The 14,691-nt window shown below is 47.1% G+C and overlaps 1 protein-coding gene across 1 annotated transcript in view; it reads right to left on the bottom strand.

Moving 5' to 3' along the window:
• The window catches only part of LOC138261674 (cyclic nucleotide-binding domain-containing protein 2-like), a 365,490-nt gene extending 361,566 nt beyond the window's left edge, over positions 1-3,924 (bottom strand). Inside the window, exon 1 of the mRNA XM_069210917.1 lies at positions 3,682-3,924. Within this exon, the coding sequence (XP_069067018.1) occupies positions 3,682-3,732 (51 nt within the window). The 5' untranslated portion in view covers positions 3,733-3,924. The remainder of the gene's footprint in view (positions 1-3,681) is intronic.
• Positions 3,925-14,691: the final 10,767 nt, after the last annotated feature.

Genomic DNA, 14,691 nt, shown 5'->3' with positions numbered 1-14,691 from the left:
TACGTTGATGTTCCTGCAATGCCAACGCAGTTACTTTAACATTTTACAAATCGAAATCAAGGTGCTGCTAAGAATTTGTTATTTTTGAGTTTAAAATACTACTGGCTATTGTGTTAATGGAAGTCAGGGTGATGGACGAAACATGGAAACACAAAATATATTAGCATTTCAATGATTTTATTAAGGGCTAGGTGTTTATCGGACTTTAGTGATGAAAAAGCTACTATTTAGTGCAGTGCGCTGCAACCACTAAAATATGTATTTAGATGAAGCCCTGTCCAAACCTAAAACACACAAAAAAACACCAAAAGGTAGTGTTTTAAATAACCATGTTTCATGAAAATGTCATTTCCAGGAATTATTTTCTATTAGTGACTGTATTTATTTGCATGTTTATTTTCATCACTTCAATGTTTTCCCTATTCGGTAAAAAACTGTACATTATGGGGTTTCAAACCAGTATAAGGGAATACACAATAGACAAAAATATAAAATCCATAACCTAGTATGTATGTTGCTATAATGACATTTTGGAATTCTGCTGATGTTCACACACAAACACAACCTTTGGGTTTCGGATTATCATGCCGCCAAGCCCACTCAAGGGCAAATATAGGACTACCAATGATAAACAATAACCATTCAGTCAGAGGCAGCTTGCTAAAACCATGTCTGAATTTAAAGTTGGAAGCGTGTCGTTTATGCAATCACCATAGTTGTAAATTCACCTTTCTTACTAAATGTCCAGTAAAGTGAAAATGCATTGAGCATTTTTGCCCACTGTAAAGTTTTACTTCAATGCTCCTGTTGTCAGTTAGAGGGTCGTTTAAAACCTCCCTGTAATGTTTTGAAGTGAGAAAGAATGTCTTGTGATCAGATTACTAAACATTTTTTTGCCCCAGACCTTTTCAAATATTCTGGTAAGTATTGGAAGTTGTTGTGGTAATACTAGGTGGTGTTTTGATAATACCACACATCTCCAAGTAATTATATAGAACAGTGGTTCCCAACCTGTGGTCCGGAGATCCCTGGGGGTCCACCAAGCCTCTTTAGGGGGTCCGCAACTGCTTAGAAATTTGAATAATATTAACAGATTAGGTCCCCAGCTTTTAGTAATGATGCAGTGGGGGGTCCCCCGATTCCGATAATGATTCAGTGGGGGTCCCCGGGTGCCAGTAATGATAAAGTGGGGGTCCACAGAAGTCAAAAGGTTGGGAACCACTGATTTAGAACAGTCTCTGCCCTGCTTCGGATGGCAGAGGAGACTTGGTGGCCTGAAGAGCAGAAGCCATGTCTATGTCACTAGTTCCACAAAATCTCCAAAATGTTCCAGTTATTGAGTAGATGGCTGCAACTGATACTAATATTAGCCCAGACAATTCTGCAATATGCCCTAGACATGTTTTACATCAGGTACCTAACCTGGTGATCAGCTGTGCACACAAAAATGAGTCCTGTAAATGCATAGCACAACACAGTCACGGTACACTATTACACAATTGATTTAATAGAGAGTCCATTCCATCTACTACTTTATTGAAAATGTGAAAAAGGACGAAAACACAATTTTCTGCATACAGGAGGACTGGCACTAAACCAGTTAAAAATTGTTAAATTGTTTCACCCACGACCTAAGGCTGTGTTAAAAGGGTATGCAGAACTTTTTACTAAATGATGATAAATCACTTTGCCCTTATTACTAGAGGGAACAAACCATTCCTGAAATTAAGGGTGCTGGTGTTTTCTAAAACCAATTTACAACAAAAGGCTGCTTCCGCAGAGTAAACAATGTGGGACATAGTGTTGAACCATTTTTTTGATACCAACAGATTTTACACAGAAAGCTGCAAAGGGAAATATTGTAGCACCACTATATAAATTGCAATCGATTTGATTTAGTTCAGTGCGAGCTCATTTGCACTATTCCCTGTTTTTCACCCTGTTAAAAACCTTCCAGCTTCAATTCCTTATTGTTCAAGCCGCAAAAATCGTGATGCGTATGCTTATGTTTACGGCAGCACAAGGATGGACTGACTATTAATTAATTCAGATGACTGATCTCTGAATAATTGGACTAAAGGCGTTGGGGCGCACCCCTGCTTGGCTAACCCCGTTCCCTGCAGGTATTCACATTCCAAAATTCCGGTCTGTGTGCAAATGACTGGCGATTTGAGTAGTTGTGTGATAATTAACACATCAGGCTGTGTTTCCCTGCTAAACATTATTTGAGGGCCATGGGGTGCGGATGGCCTGGATAAAAAGGCAAACCATTCAGAATTTGGTAACTTAACTATCGATTCTGGAAGTCAGGTCTCATTTCAAAGTTGAAAACCGAGGATCGGAGCAGTACAGCAGCTAATGTCATGGGCCTTAGTGTAAGGAAGGGAATTGGCTGCCAGTTGGATTATAAAGTACAGCAATAATCAGGGTTCAGTGGATCATTCAGGCCTCTGGGCCCCGGTGCCACTGCACTCTCTAACTAAGAGGTTTTTACCACATCTCACTCGAATAATGGTATTGACAGGTGTGGTAAATATATTTTACACAACTTGAAATCTGGGTGTAAATATAAGCACGTGCTTCTAAAGCTGCGTAATGCAGTCACCAGTGGAGACATCTTCTGTACTGCAGTGCGCACCTCCCATTTACCAAGGAATGGCCCCTCACACTCACTTCTTCACAAATCATGTTCACAAAATCTAATGCCACATACCTGCCAAATTGTTGGCTCGTAAATAAGGGTGAACTCTGATAGTGCAGTAGCACGGACGTCAATTCAACAACATTTCAGGGGTAGCCGAATTGACCACGCGGTATTTCATCTTTACTTTCATTCACAAACACATGCTTACACAAACACACATTCACTCATATACACACTATATTTTACATAAGCAGACTCTCACCCGTAATCATGCACACAACATACATTTACAAGTTTTTTTTTTTACTTACCTCAGCTACCAAGGAGGGTCATGTTCCAGCTAAGTGTACTCGAATTTTTATTACTCTAATAGTGAATAACATATTATTCACTCTTAGTGTAATTTAAAAAACTGGTTGAAAACAAGGAAGTGAAGCCGCAACCCACGTCCGTAAGAACGAGCTGCGCCTCTGTTCCTGGCACTGATTTTGCCACCTCAAAGGCCAGGGGTCGCGGAGGCAGTGCCAGGAGTCGCAAGGAGGAATGTGCAGTAAGTGATACCATTACAGTGACTTAAGAATAACTCATTTTAGGACAGTGATGCAGATTTTCAAAGGCGGTGAGCCTACAGAGGTCCCTGTAGGCATGTTTCATTTTAGGAGGGCAACTATTATTTGGAGGTGCCTGCCTCTTTTTAATGATAATTACCCTTATTAAAAATAACCTGCCTCCATAAGGTCACCCTGTTTGCTAACCTGCCCCCACATTCCAAATGTTTTTCCTCCATTCACTCTAATAAAATCACCTTCTTGTATATGTGACCTCACTCTCCTTAGAGTTTTAACAGACTGACATTCATGAAGAGGTGAATATCATTGCAATGGGGGAGATACCCTCCAAAAGATGGTGAGTTAGCGACAGAGAGCAGGCTGCTGGAAAGCCATCAAGCCCGATCCGTTGGTCTCTTCTCCGTCCTCTGCTTTTTACCTCTAGCTTAAAACTAGATGCAGCACGCCACGCAAAGGGAAGTAACTTACGTGGTTGGGTCCGGCATCGTTACTCTGCCGCCTCCACTTCCAGCTCAGCATCTTCTCGACCCTTCGAGCCTTCTCGGTACGAGCGCGAGATCGGCTCCGCTGCGGGCCGCCTGTCTCACCTCAAGCGCACCGGAGCCTGCTCCCCTAGGCCGAGGCTCATGGAAGCGCCCATTGGTCTGTGGCAGTTTCTGGGAGGCCGCCAGCCCTGACGGATTCAGGAATTTCTCTCCGCGGCATCTCTTTGTTTTTTGTTCTGTTAACTGAGCACCTGTTGATTGACGGGCTCTTGTTCCCCCCCCCCCCCCCCCCCCCCCCCCCCCGCATACAATGGGTGTGGAGCGCCAGCGCAGTCAGCGCGAGAGCTCTGACGCCAAACGCCCTTTTTCGCACAGTCCGAAGGCTGCGTGGCGGTTAACCCCCGCACTTGGCCCACTCCAATTACTATAATTCCCCGTAAACATTTATGAAAAAATTCACAACAGCTGAGTGTGCTTATATTCTTTTGTGGGAATACTGGGCCGCAGTTTTTATTAAATGCATAGACTCTTGCGACACAACCTTTGACCTCATCACTCTCTTGTTCAGTCATAAATCAAAATAACAAGGCCATAAACTATTACAATGTCATAAATCATTTTGAGTGCCACACCTTGCTTTCATTATGATTGTAAATCCTAATTTGGAGACAGGTCATAAATCACAGTTGATAGGTCAGAAATAAATCATTTTACCAGGATCATAACTTTTGCATGACATCATCTCTGCTATAAATCAATCAAGTCCTTGTCATTTGCTTGTCCTAATTCTGACACCTTATTGTTGTTGAGGCCATCCTCCATGCTGTTTTGGGGTCATCCATTTTTGTTGGATCTTTACTCTGGTTGTGAGGGGGGTAGCCTCTTGGTGCTGTTAGGCTCAACTCGCTACCTTGTCTGTCCATTTTGTGCCCTGCCAACCGGCAGGTCTGGGCCGCGAGTGCCGTGCTCCGCTTACTCCCCCATCGGCCTCCTTACCCTGCCGTAAGGCATCCCAAGGTAAGTAGCCTTTCTCTGGCACACCGACCACCGGTGTGCCTCCTTTACCAACCAACGTGCCCCTTTTACCGCCGTCCGCTAGTCCTCTCAGCCCTGCGACAATGCTGCTATTCCGGTGTGGGTGGGTGGGTTTCGCGATCTTGCGTGCCGTCCATGTGGCCCACAAAGTGAATTCTGCCTGGGCAGCCGGATCTTTTAGTCCGACCCCCAAGCTGAGGGCGGGGCGGCATCTTCCACTTGGAGGGTTTGTACATTTCCATATGGTTCCCCCATTGGCCAGGTGCCCTTGGGGGGCTCCTCCCTCTCCCTTGAGGGGGATGCCTGATGTCTTATCTTGGTTTGCCGCTGTCGCAGCTTTGAAATGTCATTTCCGGGTCCCCGGTGGTGGTTAATGCGCCGGCCTCTAATGCCCCCTGCGGGGGCGGCCCTTTGCCATAACCCCCGCACTTGGCCCACTCCAATTACTATAATTCCCCGTAAACATTTATGAAAAAATTCACAACAGCTGAGTGTGCTTATATTCTTTTGTGGGAATACTGGGCCGCAGTTTTTATTAAATGCATAGACTCTTGCGACACAACCTTTGACCTCATCACTCTCTTGTTCAGTCATAAATCAAAATAACAAGGCCATAAACTATTACAATGTCATAAATCATTTTGAGTGCCACACCTTGCTTTCGTTATGATTGTAAATCCTAATTTGGAGACAGGTCATAAATCACAGTTGATAGGTCAGAAATAAATCATTTCACCAGGATCATAACTTTTGCATGACATCATCTCTGCTATAAATCAATCAAGTCCTTGTCATTTGCTTGTCCTAATTCTGACACCTTATTGTTGTTGAGGCCATCCTCCATGCTGTTTTGGGGTCATCCATTTTTGTTGGTTCTTTACTCTGGTTGTGAGGGGGGTAGCCTCTTGGTGCTGTTAGGCTCAACTCGCTACCTTGTCTGTCCATTTTGTGCCCTGCCAACCGGCAGGTCTGGGCCGCGAGTGCCGTGCTCCGCTTACTCCCCCATCGGCCTCCTTACCCTGCCGTAAGGCATCCCAAGGTAAGTAGCCTTTCTCTTGCACACCGCCCACCGGTGTGCCTCCTTTACCAACCAACGTGCCCCTTTTACCGCCACGCCACCTGAGGGGCTTACGTCGCCAGACGGCTCCCCCCTTCCGTTCTATGGGGTTTGTTCATTTTCATCTTTTTCCTCTTTCGTTCTATGGGGTTTGTTCATTTTCATCTTTTTCCCCTTTCGTTCTCTGGGGTTTGTTCATTTTCATCTTTTTCCCCTTTCGTTCTCTGGGGTTTGTTCATTTTCATCTTTTTCCCCTTTCGTTCTCTGGGCTTTGTTCATTTTTATCCTTTTCCCCTTTCGTTCTCTGGGGTTTGTTCATTTTCATCTTTTCGGTGCCGCCCTTGCTTCCCTTTCCGATCTTCACGAGGGCACCTCATTGTCCCAGCCGTCAGGCCTCCCCAAGCTCCTCTTCGACCCTTTAGTATGTCATCTCCCCTTGAAGGAACAACAAAGAGGGGGGACACAGATACTCATTATTTAACATGTACGACTCAGTGCATGCCAGGTTCTGTTACTTACATCTTAAAATAAACTTGCACTGCCATTTTCATTCATTGTGTGTGATAGTTATTAAATGTTGTGCAAGGTCAAATAGAAAACCTGCTGCCTGTTTGCTTGCTATTTGTGATTGATATTCTGCTTTTTTTTTTTTTACTTCCCACCTAATGTTCCCGACTCATTGACTGGACGTGCACCTGCACCTGGAATGCTACTGCAAAGTACTGTGATGCCGCTTTTGTAGAGGTGTCATGAGCCCTAATGCGTATTGTAGTAGAGGGGGCTGCCGCATTACTAATGTTATACATAACAATGTTATAATTGGATATTGGACATATTGCCCCATTGGGTTTCCTTGCACAATAACCATTGTGCGTTAACTTCCCCTTGGCCTGTTAAGGTTGCTGTTTAAATTATTTTAATATACTTATTGCAGTTTACCGCATAGCCCCAGCACGTCCTGCGGGTGATGGAGCAGTTACTTGCGGACCTTTGTTACATTCTACAAGGACCCATTCCTTCTCCCTGGGTCTGGGGAGATAAATTGCCTGTCGCCCGATCACGGGTTTCTGCGCCAGGGTCGAGGCTCGGACCTGGTTCCCCCACACCAAAGGCGGTGTCACTGGCTGATACGCCTTGTATATGCTACGTGTTTTTCGATGTGTGAGTTTTATCTGCCTTTCGTGACCCATGAAGTTACCCCTTTTTTAGTTATTCTTTTTGCATGTCAATGTGACATTGGAATAACCCCATCTTTGAGTGCTTCAAAAGTTTATGGTTTATTCTATGAATCCTCCCTTCGCATGGTGAGAGGGTGTGACCTTAAACATTAAGCCGCCGGGGGGACCATACCAGGAACCAAACTCTCTTTATTTTTATTTTTTTCTCTCCTTTGGGAGGTTTGGACTTGATAGTGAGGACCTGAGCAGGTTTCAGGATTACGCTGCCTCAGTATTCTGTGTTCGCCTTCGCCCATTTAAATGCAGCAACGGCCTGCTATTCACGGGCAATGGGCTCCGGGCACGTTTTTCTTTTCCAATTCTATTATTTATTATTTTTTTTTTTTTTTGCCCCGCTGCCCCGTTTGGCGAGTAACAAGCCTCCAGTTGCCTCCATTTAGTCCTTGATTGCAGCATGGCAGCCCTGGGGTAAGGAGGAGGCATTTTTTTTTTTTTTGAACGAGTGCGAAGCGCTCCGTCTATGAAGCAACCAGTTTGGGCTTTAAACCGCTCCCGGGCCCCGCCAGTGTCCCCCATTGGTTCACGGTCTTGCTACCCGAAATCCGTATGCTTCGCACCGTGAAAAGGCACGCAGGCGCCATGCCCCCTCCGGTTCCCAGACCGCCTCGGAAGCAGTGGCCAACCACGGTGTAAGCGCGATTGCGCTGCATATAAATATATATATATATATATATATATATTTTTTTTAATTTTGTATGGCCAGGAGGCCACAACGCAACTGCTCCAATTCGAGCAAATGCGAGCCCCGCGGCACTGGATAAACCGTCCGTGTGGATGCTGGCAGTTACTGCAATGTGCAGGAGGTGCCATACCGCCAGAACCCGACCCAAAAACGCCGTCCCCAAATGAGGACACGGAGGAGGAACGCTCACGGGTGGCGCAGCCGCGAAGCCGCCTCCCAACCCCCAGGCCTTTGTTTATGATCACCACGAGGCCCGGTGGATTCGGAGGACGTGGCAATGGCAGGTTGTGGAAGCTGCCCCCTCGAGTGAACGCGGGGAAAAAGCGCTATCACCGGAAATGTGGACCATGTGCCCGCTGAAAAGTGGGGGGGCAGTTTGCTCGGCCCTAGCTTACAGGTCACGCAGATGGTGAAAACGTTTCATCCGAGTTGGAAACCCCATGTCTTGTGCACGACGTTCACAACTGTCAGCTAATTTCTACAATGCGTATTGTTTTTTTGTTTTTTTGGGGGTATCTAATGCGACGTGCCAATGTAAGCGTACAGTTTAGTAACTTAATGACGGCATGCAGCAACAGTCCTCATTGCCAAACACAGGCTCGCAGTTTGCATTTGAATTAATGCTGCAGGCGAAGAAACGGGTTCGTCACGGATCACACGTGGCACGCTTTTGCCATTTCAGCAACATGAAAGCGAGGATCAAACCACCTTTTTCTTCAAAAGAGGGACGCCATTTAAAAATTAAAACACCCTCCACTCCGGTGCAGGGAGATGAAACCCAGCGATTTGGCAACTCATTACTTATTCATGACCCGTCGGTGTTTCGCTCCGGAGTGACCTTTCCCAACCAGACTTCATTTTCAAAGCTGTATTGCCGAATGCCTTCTGAAATGAGCATTTCACGTGAGCCGTCAGTATCCGCTTACAAAACGCGGATGCGTACCCTTCACGTCATTGAAAAGCCCTCGTGGAGCAATGACCGCGATAGGGGAACCCGGGAATCATGATGAAGGGAACAATACCTTCTCAGGGCCCAATTGGCTGCCTGTGGAATTCCTGGAATGTCCCCGTACATAATCTGGCCTTACTCAACGTTGCGGCAGAAATGTGTGGGTTGCTAAGCAACCATCGTTGTTGGGCAGAAATCGAGGTCAGCCCAATCTACTACATTAGCAGCCCAGCGGGCTAAACGGCGCTGCCGGAGGATCGACGGCGTCTCGGGCAGCAGACTGGAGCACAGATCATGCAAGTTGTGTGGGGGGGAATGGCACCTAACCCTCTCGGATTCCCAGGTACTACTGCCTCGGGTGATGCAGTCAGGCTGCCCGGGCTGCCCAGAGGCAGCAGTGGGTGTTGGGCCTTGCAGCGGAGGGCAGAGCGGAGACAATTATCCTCTCGCTTCGTGTCCTCCCTGCGGTTAAAGACGCACTTTTGCATCTTCTCCGAGTGTTAGCAGGTTTGGATCCCGGCTGGCCATAGTGCAAAGGATCACGCGGCTCGGCTTGGGTCCGCCGTACCAAGGCATTACCCCGGGAAAAGGAGTTATTGGCAGAAACCCCAGTGGGGTCCCAGGCACAGGGGTGAGCTGACGTCAGACGAGTGAGGCACATGGAGTGAAGCGCTGTGCCAAGAAATGGAGGGCAGGGAATGTGCGAACGACTTTCAAGGTAAGAGGGGGCAAAGCGAAGGCTCGCTCACAGGGAACAGCTGGACGGCAAAGGCCTAAATAAGCAAACAAAATGAGATACACTTATCTTGTCTCTTTTTGCGATCCTGCGCGCCGTCCATGTGGCCCACAAAGTGATTTCTGCCTGGGCAGCCGGATCTTTTAGTCCGACCCCCAAGCTTAGGGCGGGGCGGCATCTTCCACTTGGAGGGTTTGTACATTTCCATATGGTTCCCCCATTGGCCAGGTGCCCTTGGGGGGCTCCTCCCTCTCCCTTGAGGGGGATGCCTGATGTCTTATCTTGGTTTGCCGCTGTCGCGGCTTTGAAATGTCATTTCCGGGTCCCCGGCGGTGGTTAATGCGCCGGCCCCTAATGCCCCCTGCGGGGGCGGCCCTTTGCCAGTCCTGTGCTTCCAGGTGGGCCGGGTAAACCACTTTTCTCTCCACACCTCACTCCGGTGACCAATTTAAAATCACGTTTAATTTCGAAGAAATCTTATGAGAAATAATAGAATGCAACACAGTAGGGCAGAGGTCTTCAAACAAGTGATCCGGGGGTGGGGGCGCCAAACTCTGGCCAGAAGAAATATTATACAGATAACATGCCTTTGTTTTAAGCAGAAGCATGTTTTTGCAGTTTAAAAAAGGTAACAATACCTAACTGCAATGTTTAAATAGGTTTAGACATATTTAAACATTGCCATCTTTCTAAAATAATTGTGAAAAATTCTGGGGGGGGGGGCCAAAGATTTGTATTTTTCAACTGGGGGGGCGCGGCATTAAAAAGTTTGAAGAACACTGCAGTAGGGGCATATTTACATGCACCTATCGCCACCGAGCTTCACTTTTTGTGATGCTCCGGTGGCGCTGTACACTGCGCCATATTTACAAGGCGGCGCTAAGCTACTTTATGTGTTTTAAAGTCAGCTTGTAATTATGGCCCCCCTCCAACGCAAAACACCATGAATGATTGTTTAAAATGTGCAGGAAGATGTTCCTTCCTGCACCTAAAGAATAATTCAGTAATGATGATTTGCTAAGTAACACCTCATCATTGGAGATTGTTTATGTGGAGAAAGGGACACCTTCCTGGACATAAACAATCCTTCCCTTCAACGCAGACACCTTTGCATGATGGAGCAAGGATGCCTGCATTCGCGCTGGCAGCTAAGTTTGGTGCCAGCACTAGGAGACCCACAGGGGTGCGCCTTATTTGTGTAAATATGGCGCATCCCTGCGTTTCAGAAGTAACGCTGCACAGTGCTGCCAATTTTGGGGCAGCGCCACGCCACACCCCTTCTGTGAAAATATGCCCCCAAATATCATAACTTCTTATTAATTATGTGGACAGTGCATAGCCTAAAATAAATAGACCTGATAATATATAACAGGTGTTAGTATTGTGAAGATTAATAATACTCAATTAATTGACTTCGAAAAAACAAAATCCCAAGTTGCTCTCATCTGGATTTAACTTGTTGACTTTGCAGGTTAAACTACCTACACGTTCAATAGAGGAGAGCAAGCTAATGCAATGTTGAGCCAGGCTCAACATCCTGTGATTCTGGGTATATCACTTAATATCTTGTGCTTTTAACATTTAAATGTGACCTTTTGTAACGTAAATGGTGGTGACCTAAGGTGTTCCGATTGAGTTTGTGCTAGATGAGAAATGCACAAAAAGGTTAATAAAAAGTTACCATAAAAACGAAATTGGCTGATTAGAACAAAGTGGAACCAGAAAACTATCTAATTCGTGGCTTACCCACTTAGATTGTGTGATCTAAGGCAAATATTTTATTTCAGCAAAACTTCTTTTTCTTCTGTATCGCTTAAGAAAGCACTTTCAAATATGTGAGATCAGAATACAAGTTGTACAAAACTATTGTGTTTGATTTAATAGACTAAAATGTTGCTCTGAAATAATCTGGGCCATGCACAGGGTTTACATGACAACTGTTTTGCCTCTGTTCACTAAGTGTATGTTTTAAAAATAACACTTTTAATAAATACTATAATGTGACATATTAATGTCAAAGCTTCCACGTCAATAAACTTTTTTTGAACTTTGGAAAAATGTTATTGTATTTAACACGATGTTTGTTGAATGATTTAAATAGCAAACATTTTCAGGGCTTGATTCGGGCATAAGCTTTAAGAGTCAAGCCAGACCCTGGGCTCGGCTCTTCCTGGTAATTTGTTGGCTCGCCCACCTCTAATGGCCTTCCTTTGGAAAACACTTGTGTGGAAGGGGAGAATTGTGCTCAGATTGGACACACACAGCAATCAGGGGCAGCGAACTTGAGGTCAGGGGAAATTTAAAGAAGAAAATGGGAGTGGGGTAAGAGCAGCTAGCTACTCGCACCACTTGGTGCATTCAACATTGTTCAAACAATAGCTTACACCCCTACTAGGTTTCAGCATCTCAACACAATATTATATTCCCCCATGTGGTAGTCCTGACTATACACATTACAAATGGTATCATTGGGTACTTAATAATCGCAGAAGACACAGCCAACCGCCTCACAGTACACTCGGTGCACACAGAGAAGGACAATAGGCCGCAAACTGTGCCTATATTCAGTGGTCGAAGTGCATTTAAGAAGTATAGAAGGGGGCGTGACCTAGCAGGAAATGACGTGGGACGTTTCTTGTCTGCTGTCTGGGACTTTGTGAGTTATCCAGTGCCATCCACAGCACTGGGGTGAAGCCAAAGCTTGAAAAAGGTGGAAGAGCGTCAGTGCACCCCCTCTGCAGCCTTGGGGTGGGGAGGCATTTAATTCTGCTACTATGGCCCCAGCGGCAGCAGCGAAGCGGTGACCTGCCATGGCCTATTCCACACATTTCCATCTTGGCTGATATACGCTGCACTCTGAGACAACAGCGCCGGACCCAGCAACTCGCTTGCAGGCACACAACCGGCACAATCCCAGTGGAGGGAAGCCTACAGGTGGGGGAGCTAATGAGCCATAGCCCCCGCACCTTGCCACGAAGCCACAGTACATACGTGCGCCCCATCGGGGTGGCCCACATCAGCCATATCGCCGGCACATGTGGGGGACAGCGCTGCCTGAAGGGGCAGTGGCGGCGCTCCAACCTACCAACAGCAAACCAGAGGTGAGTGAAGCCTGGTTGGCGGTCCGGGAAACAACTGGATCAGAGATGCAGAGAGCACTGCAGCCCTGCACCCTTCCTGCACCCTGACACAGACCGGGGCAGCCCACATTAACCACAACGCCAGCATATGTGGGGGTCAATGGCATGAGGTGGCGGTAGCACCGATCCATCATGCTGACCACAGACCAGATAAATAACCCTTACTGGGCCCCTATCTCTACTGTGTGGCACCCTGCCCCAGACCTCTACTCTCCTTCACCCAGAGCATCTGTTAGCAAAAACACACTCCCTTGGTGGGGCACGCCCATCCTCTCCTGGTCTGCTGCTCTTCTGGGCCCGCTAAAAGATATTGCCATATTACTGGATTAGTTGCAGGTCATCTGCCCTGTGGAAGGACAAGGGTGAGGTGCTAGGCGAACCTGAACTCCTCGTACCTGGCCTGGCACTCTCAGCAGCTATGCCTCACCCTAAATCCACAAAGGACAAACCAGTGAACTCACTATGGAACAAGCCCCTCCCACCCTTGCAGGCTCCAAGATGCTGGACTCCTGTCAGGTGCTAGTAAGGGGATCCTCAACCTCGGTGTCTATTTCGCAAGACTGCAAGGACCATTTCTTGCAAGAGATCCGCTCTGAAATCATATCCGTTAAAGCAGACTTCAAAACCTGCGTCCTCAACATCAAGAGAGATGTCTCAGAGATGGGGAAGCATGTCGACAATTTAGAGTACACTGTGGATGCGCGGTCCAAAGATCAGGAGATGCTGAGGCGGTGCTTAACGACACTTGAAGACCAACAATTTGAGCTACAAAGCAAACAAGAGGATTTGGAAAACAGGAGCCGCCGAAACAATATATGCATAGGGGGGTGCCCAGGGGTGTGGAGGGCAGCAACATCATGGCATTCATTGCTGAACTCCTTCAGACGATTAGAGGAGATGAGGATGTCCTCCACTGGCCCTGGGTAGAGCCTGTTGGGTAGTCTGTGCCTTGGGGTGGGGGGGTTCAGATGTAGTACTGCACATTCTGACACAGGTCCACTTTCTCACAGGGAAAGAGGCCATCCTATGGGCCACCAGGGACCAAGCAGGTCTGGTATTCTAGGGTCATACCCTTCAACTCTACCAAGACCTCTCCCCTGTTATCCTGCACAGACGACTGGACTTTAAGCTTGTTACCCTCAAGCTGCAGGAGATGGAAATCCGATACCAGTGGGGCCAGCCCTTCACCCTTTTGTTCACCTGGGAGGGTAAACAACGCTTTCTACCCTCCTTGACTGAGGTGAAACAGCTGCTGGGACTCACCAATGACTCTCGAGATAGGGACACCTCCCCTCTTTGTGGACCCTCCACAGATGATCTATGGCCCATTCGAACCACAGTGAAACCCAGCTGCCCAGACAAACATCAAACTGAGACTTCATCACAAGAGACTAAACGCAATATCATCCAACACCTTCGTAATCTGGGAAAAGAAACTTCTCGGGCTTCCTCCAACACAGGCTCCCTCTAACTCTGCCAGCCCTGCCATGCTTTTGTGCACCTGTCCTTACACACTTGAACTGCTGAGTCTTCCGCTCTCCAAGCCTGTGGTGGTGCTGGACCAGAAAAGTCTGGGGAGACACCCTACCTGACCCCCTGCACTTGACTCTGAACTACATCTGATGGTCAGCCCCATGCGATTCGCACCCCAAGAGAATGACTCTTCCAGTGGTACTTGAGCATGTTGGTGCCGGTCTCCGCAGGACGCAGATGAAATTGATGGGCCAAGTTGATCTGACTCTTTTGATTGGTTTTACTTGTTTCTTTCCTTTCAGGTCACCTCATACCAGTGGATGTCGCAGCCACCCTTCACAGGTTATACCTTCCTAGCTTCAGGTGGGGCCCATATGTCATATCCGCTTCTTCTATTAGCGCTTTGGAATTCCCCATCCTATTCAAGCTTTCATGGGGAGAAACCGGGTAGTATAGGATCCCCTTGTATTTTTTGGGCCATTCCCCCTGCTGTTGCCCTTGCACTACATTGCTACTACTCAACCTATAACTCATGACATTAGCAGGGGGCACTAGATTGTTAACCCCCAATGTATGTGGCCTCAACTCCCCAAACAAGTGCTGACAGGTATGGGGAAACATATTATAACAAGATCCGGATGTCATCCTCCTATAGAAGGCTCATCTTCTGTAGCTCATCTGAA

This window comes from Pleurodeles waltl, chromosome 10 (genome assembly GCF_031143425.1).
Source record: "Pleurodeles waltl isolate 20211129_DDA chromosome 10, aPleWal1.hap1.20221129, whole genome shotgun sequence".
Taxonomy (NCBI): Eukaryota; Metazoa; Chordata; class Amphibia; order Caudata; family Salamandridae; genus Pleurodeles; species Pleurodeles waltl.
This window is presented reverse-complemented; position numbering and strand designations above follow the sequence as displayed.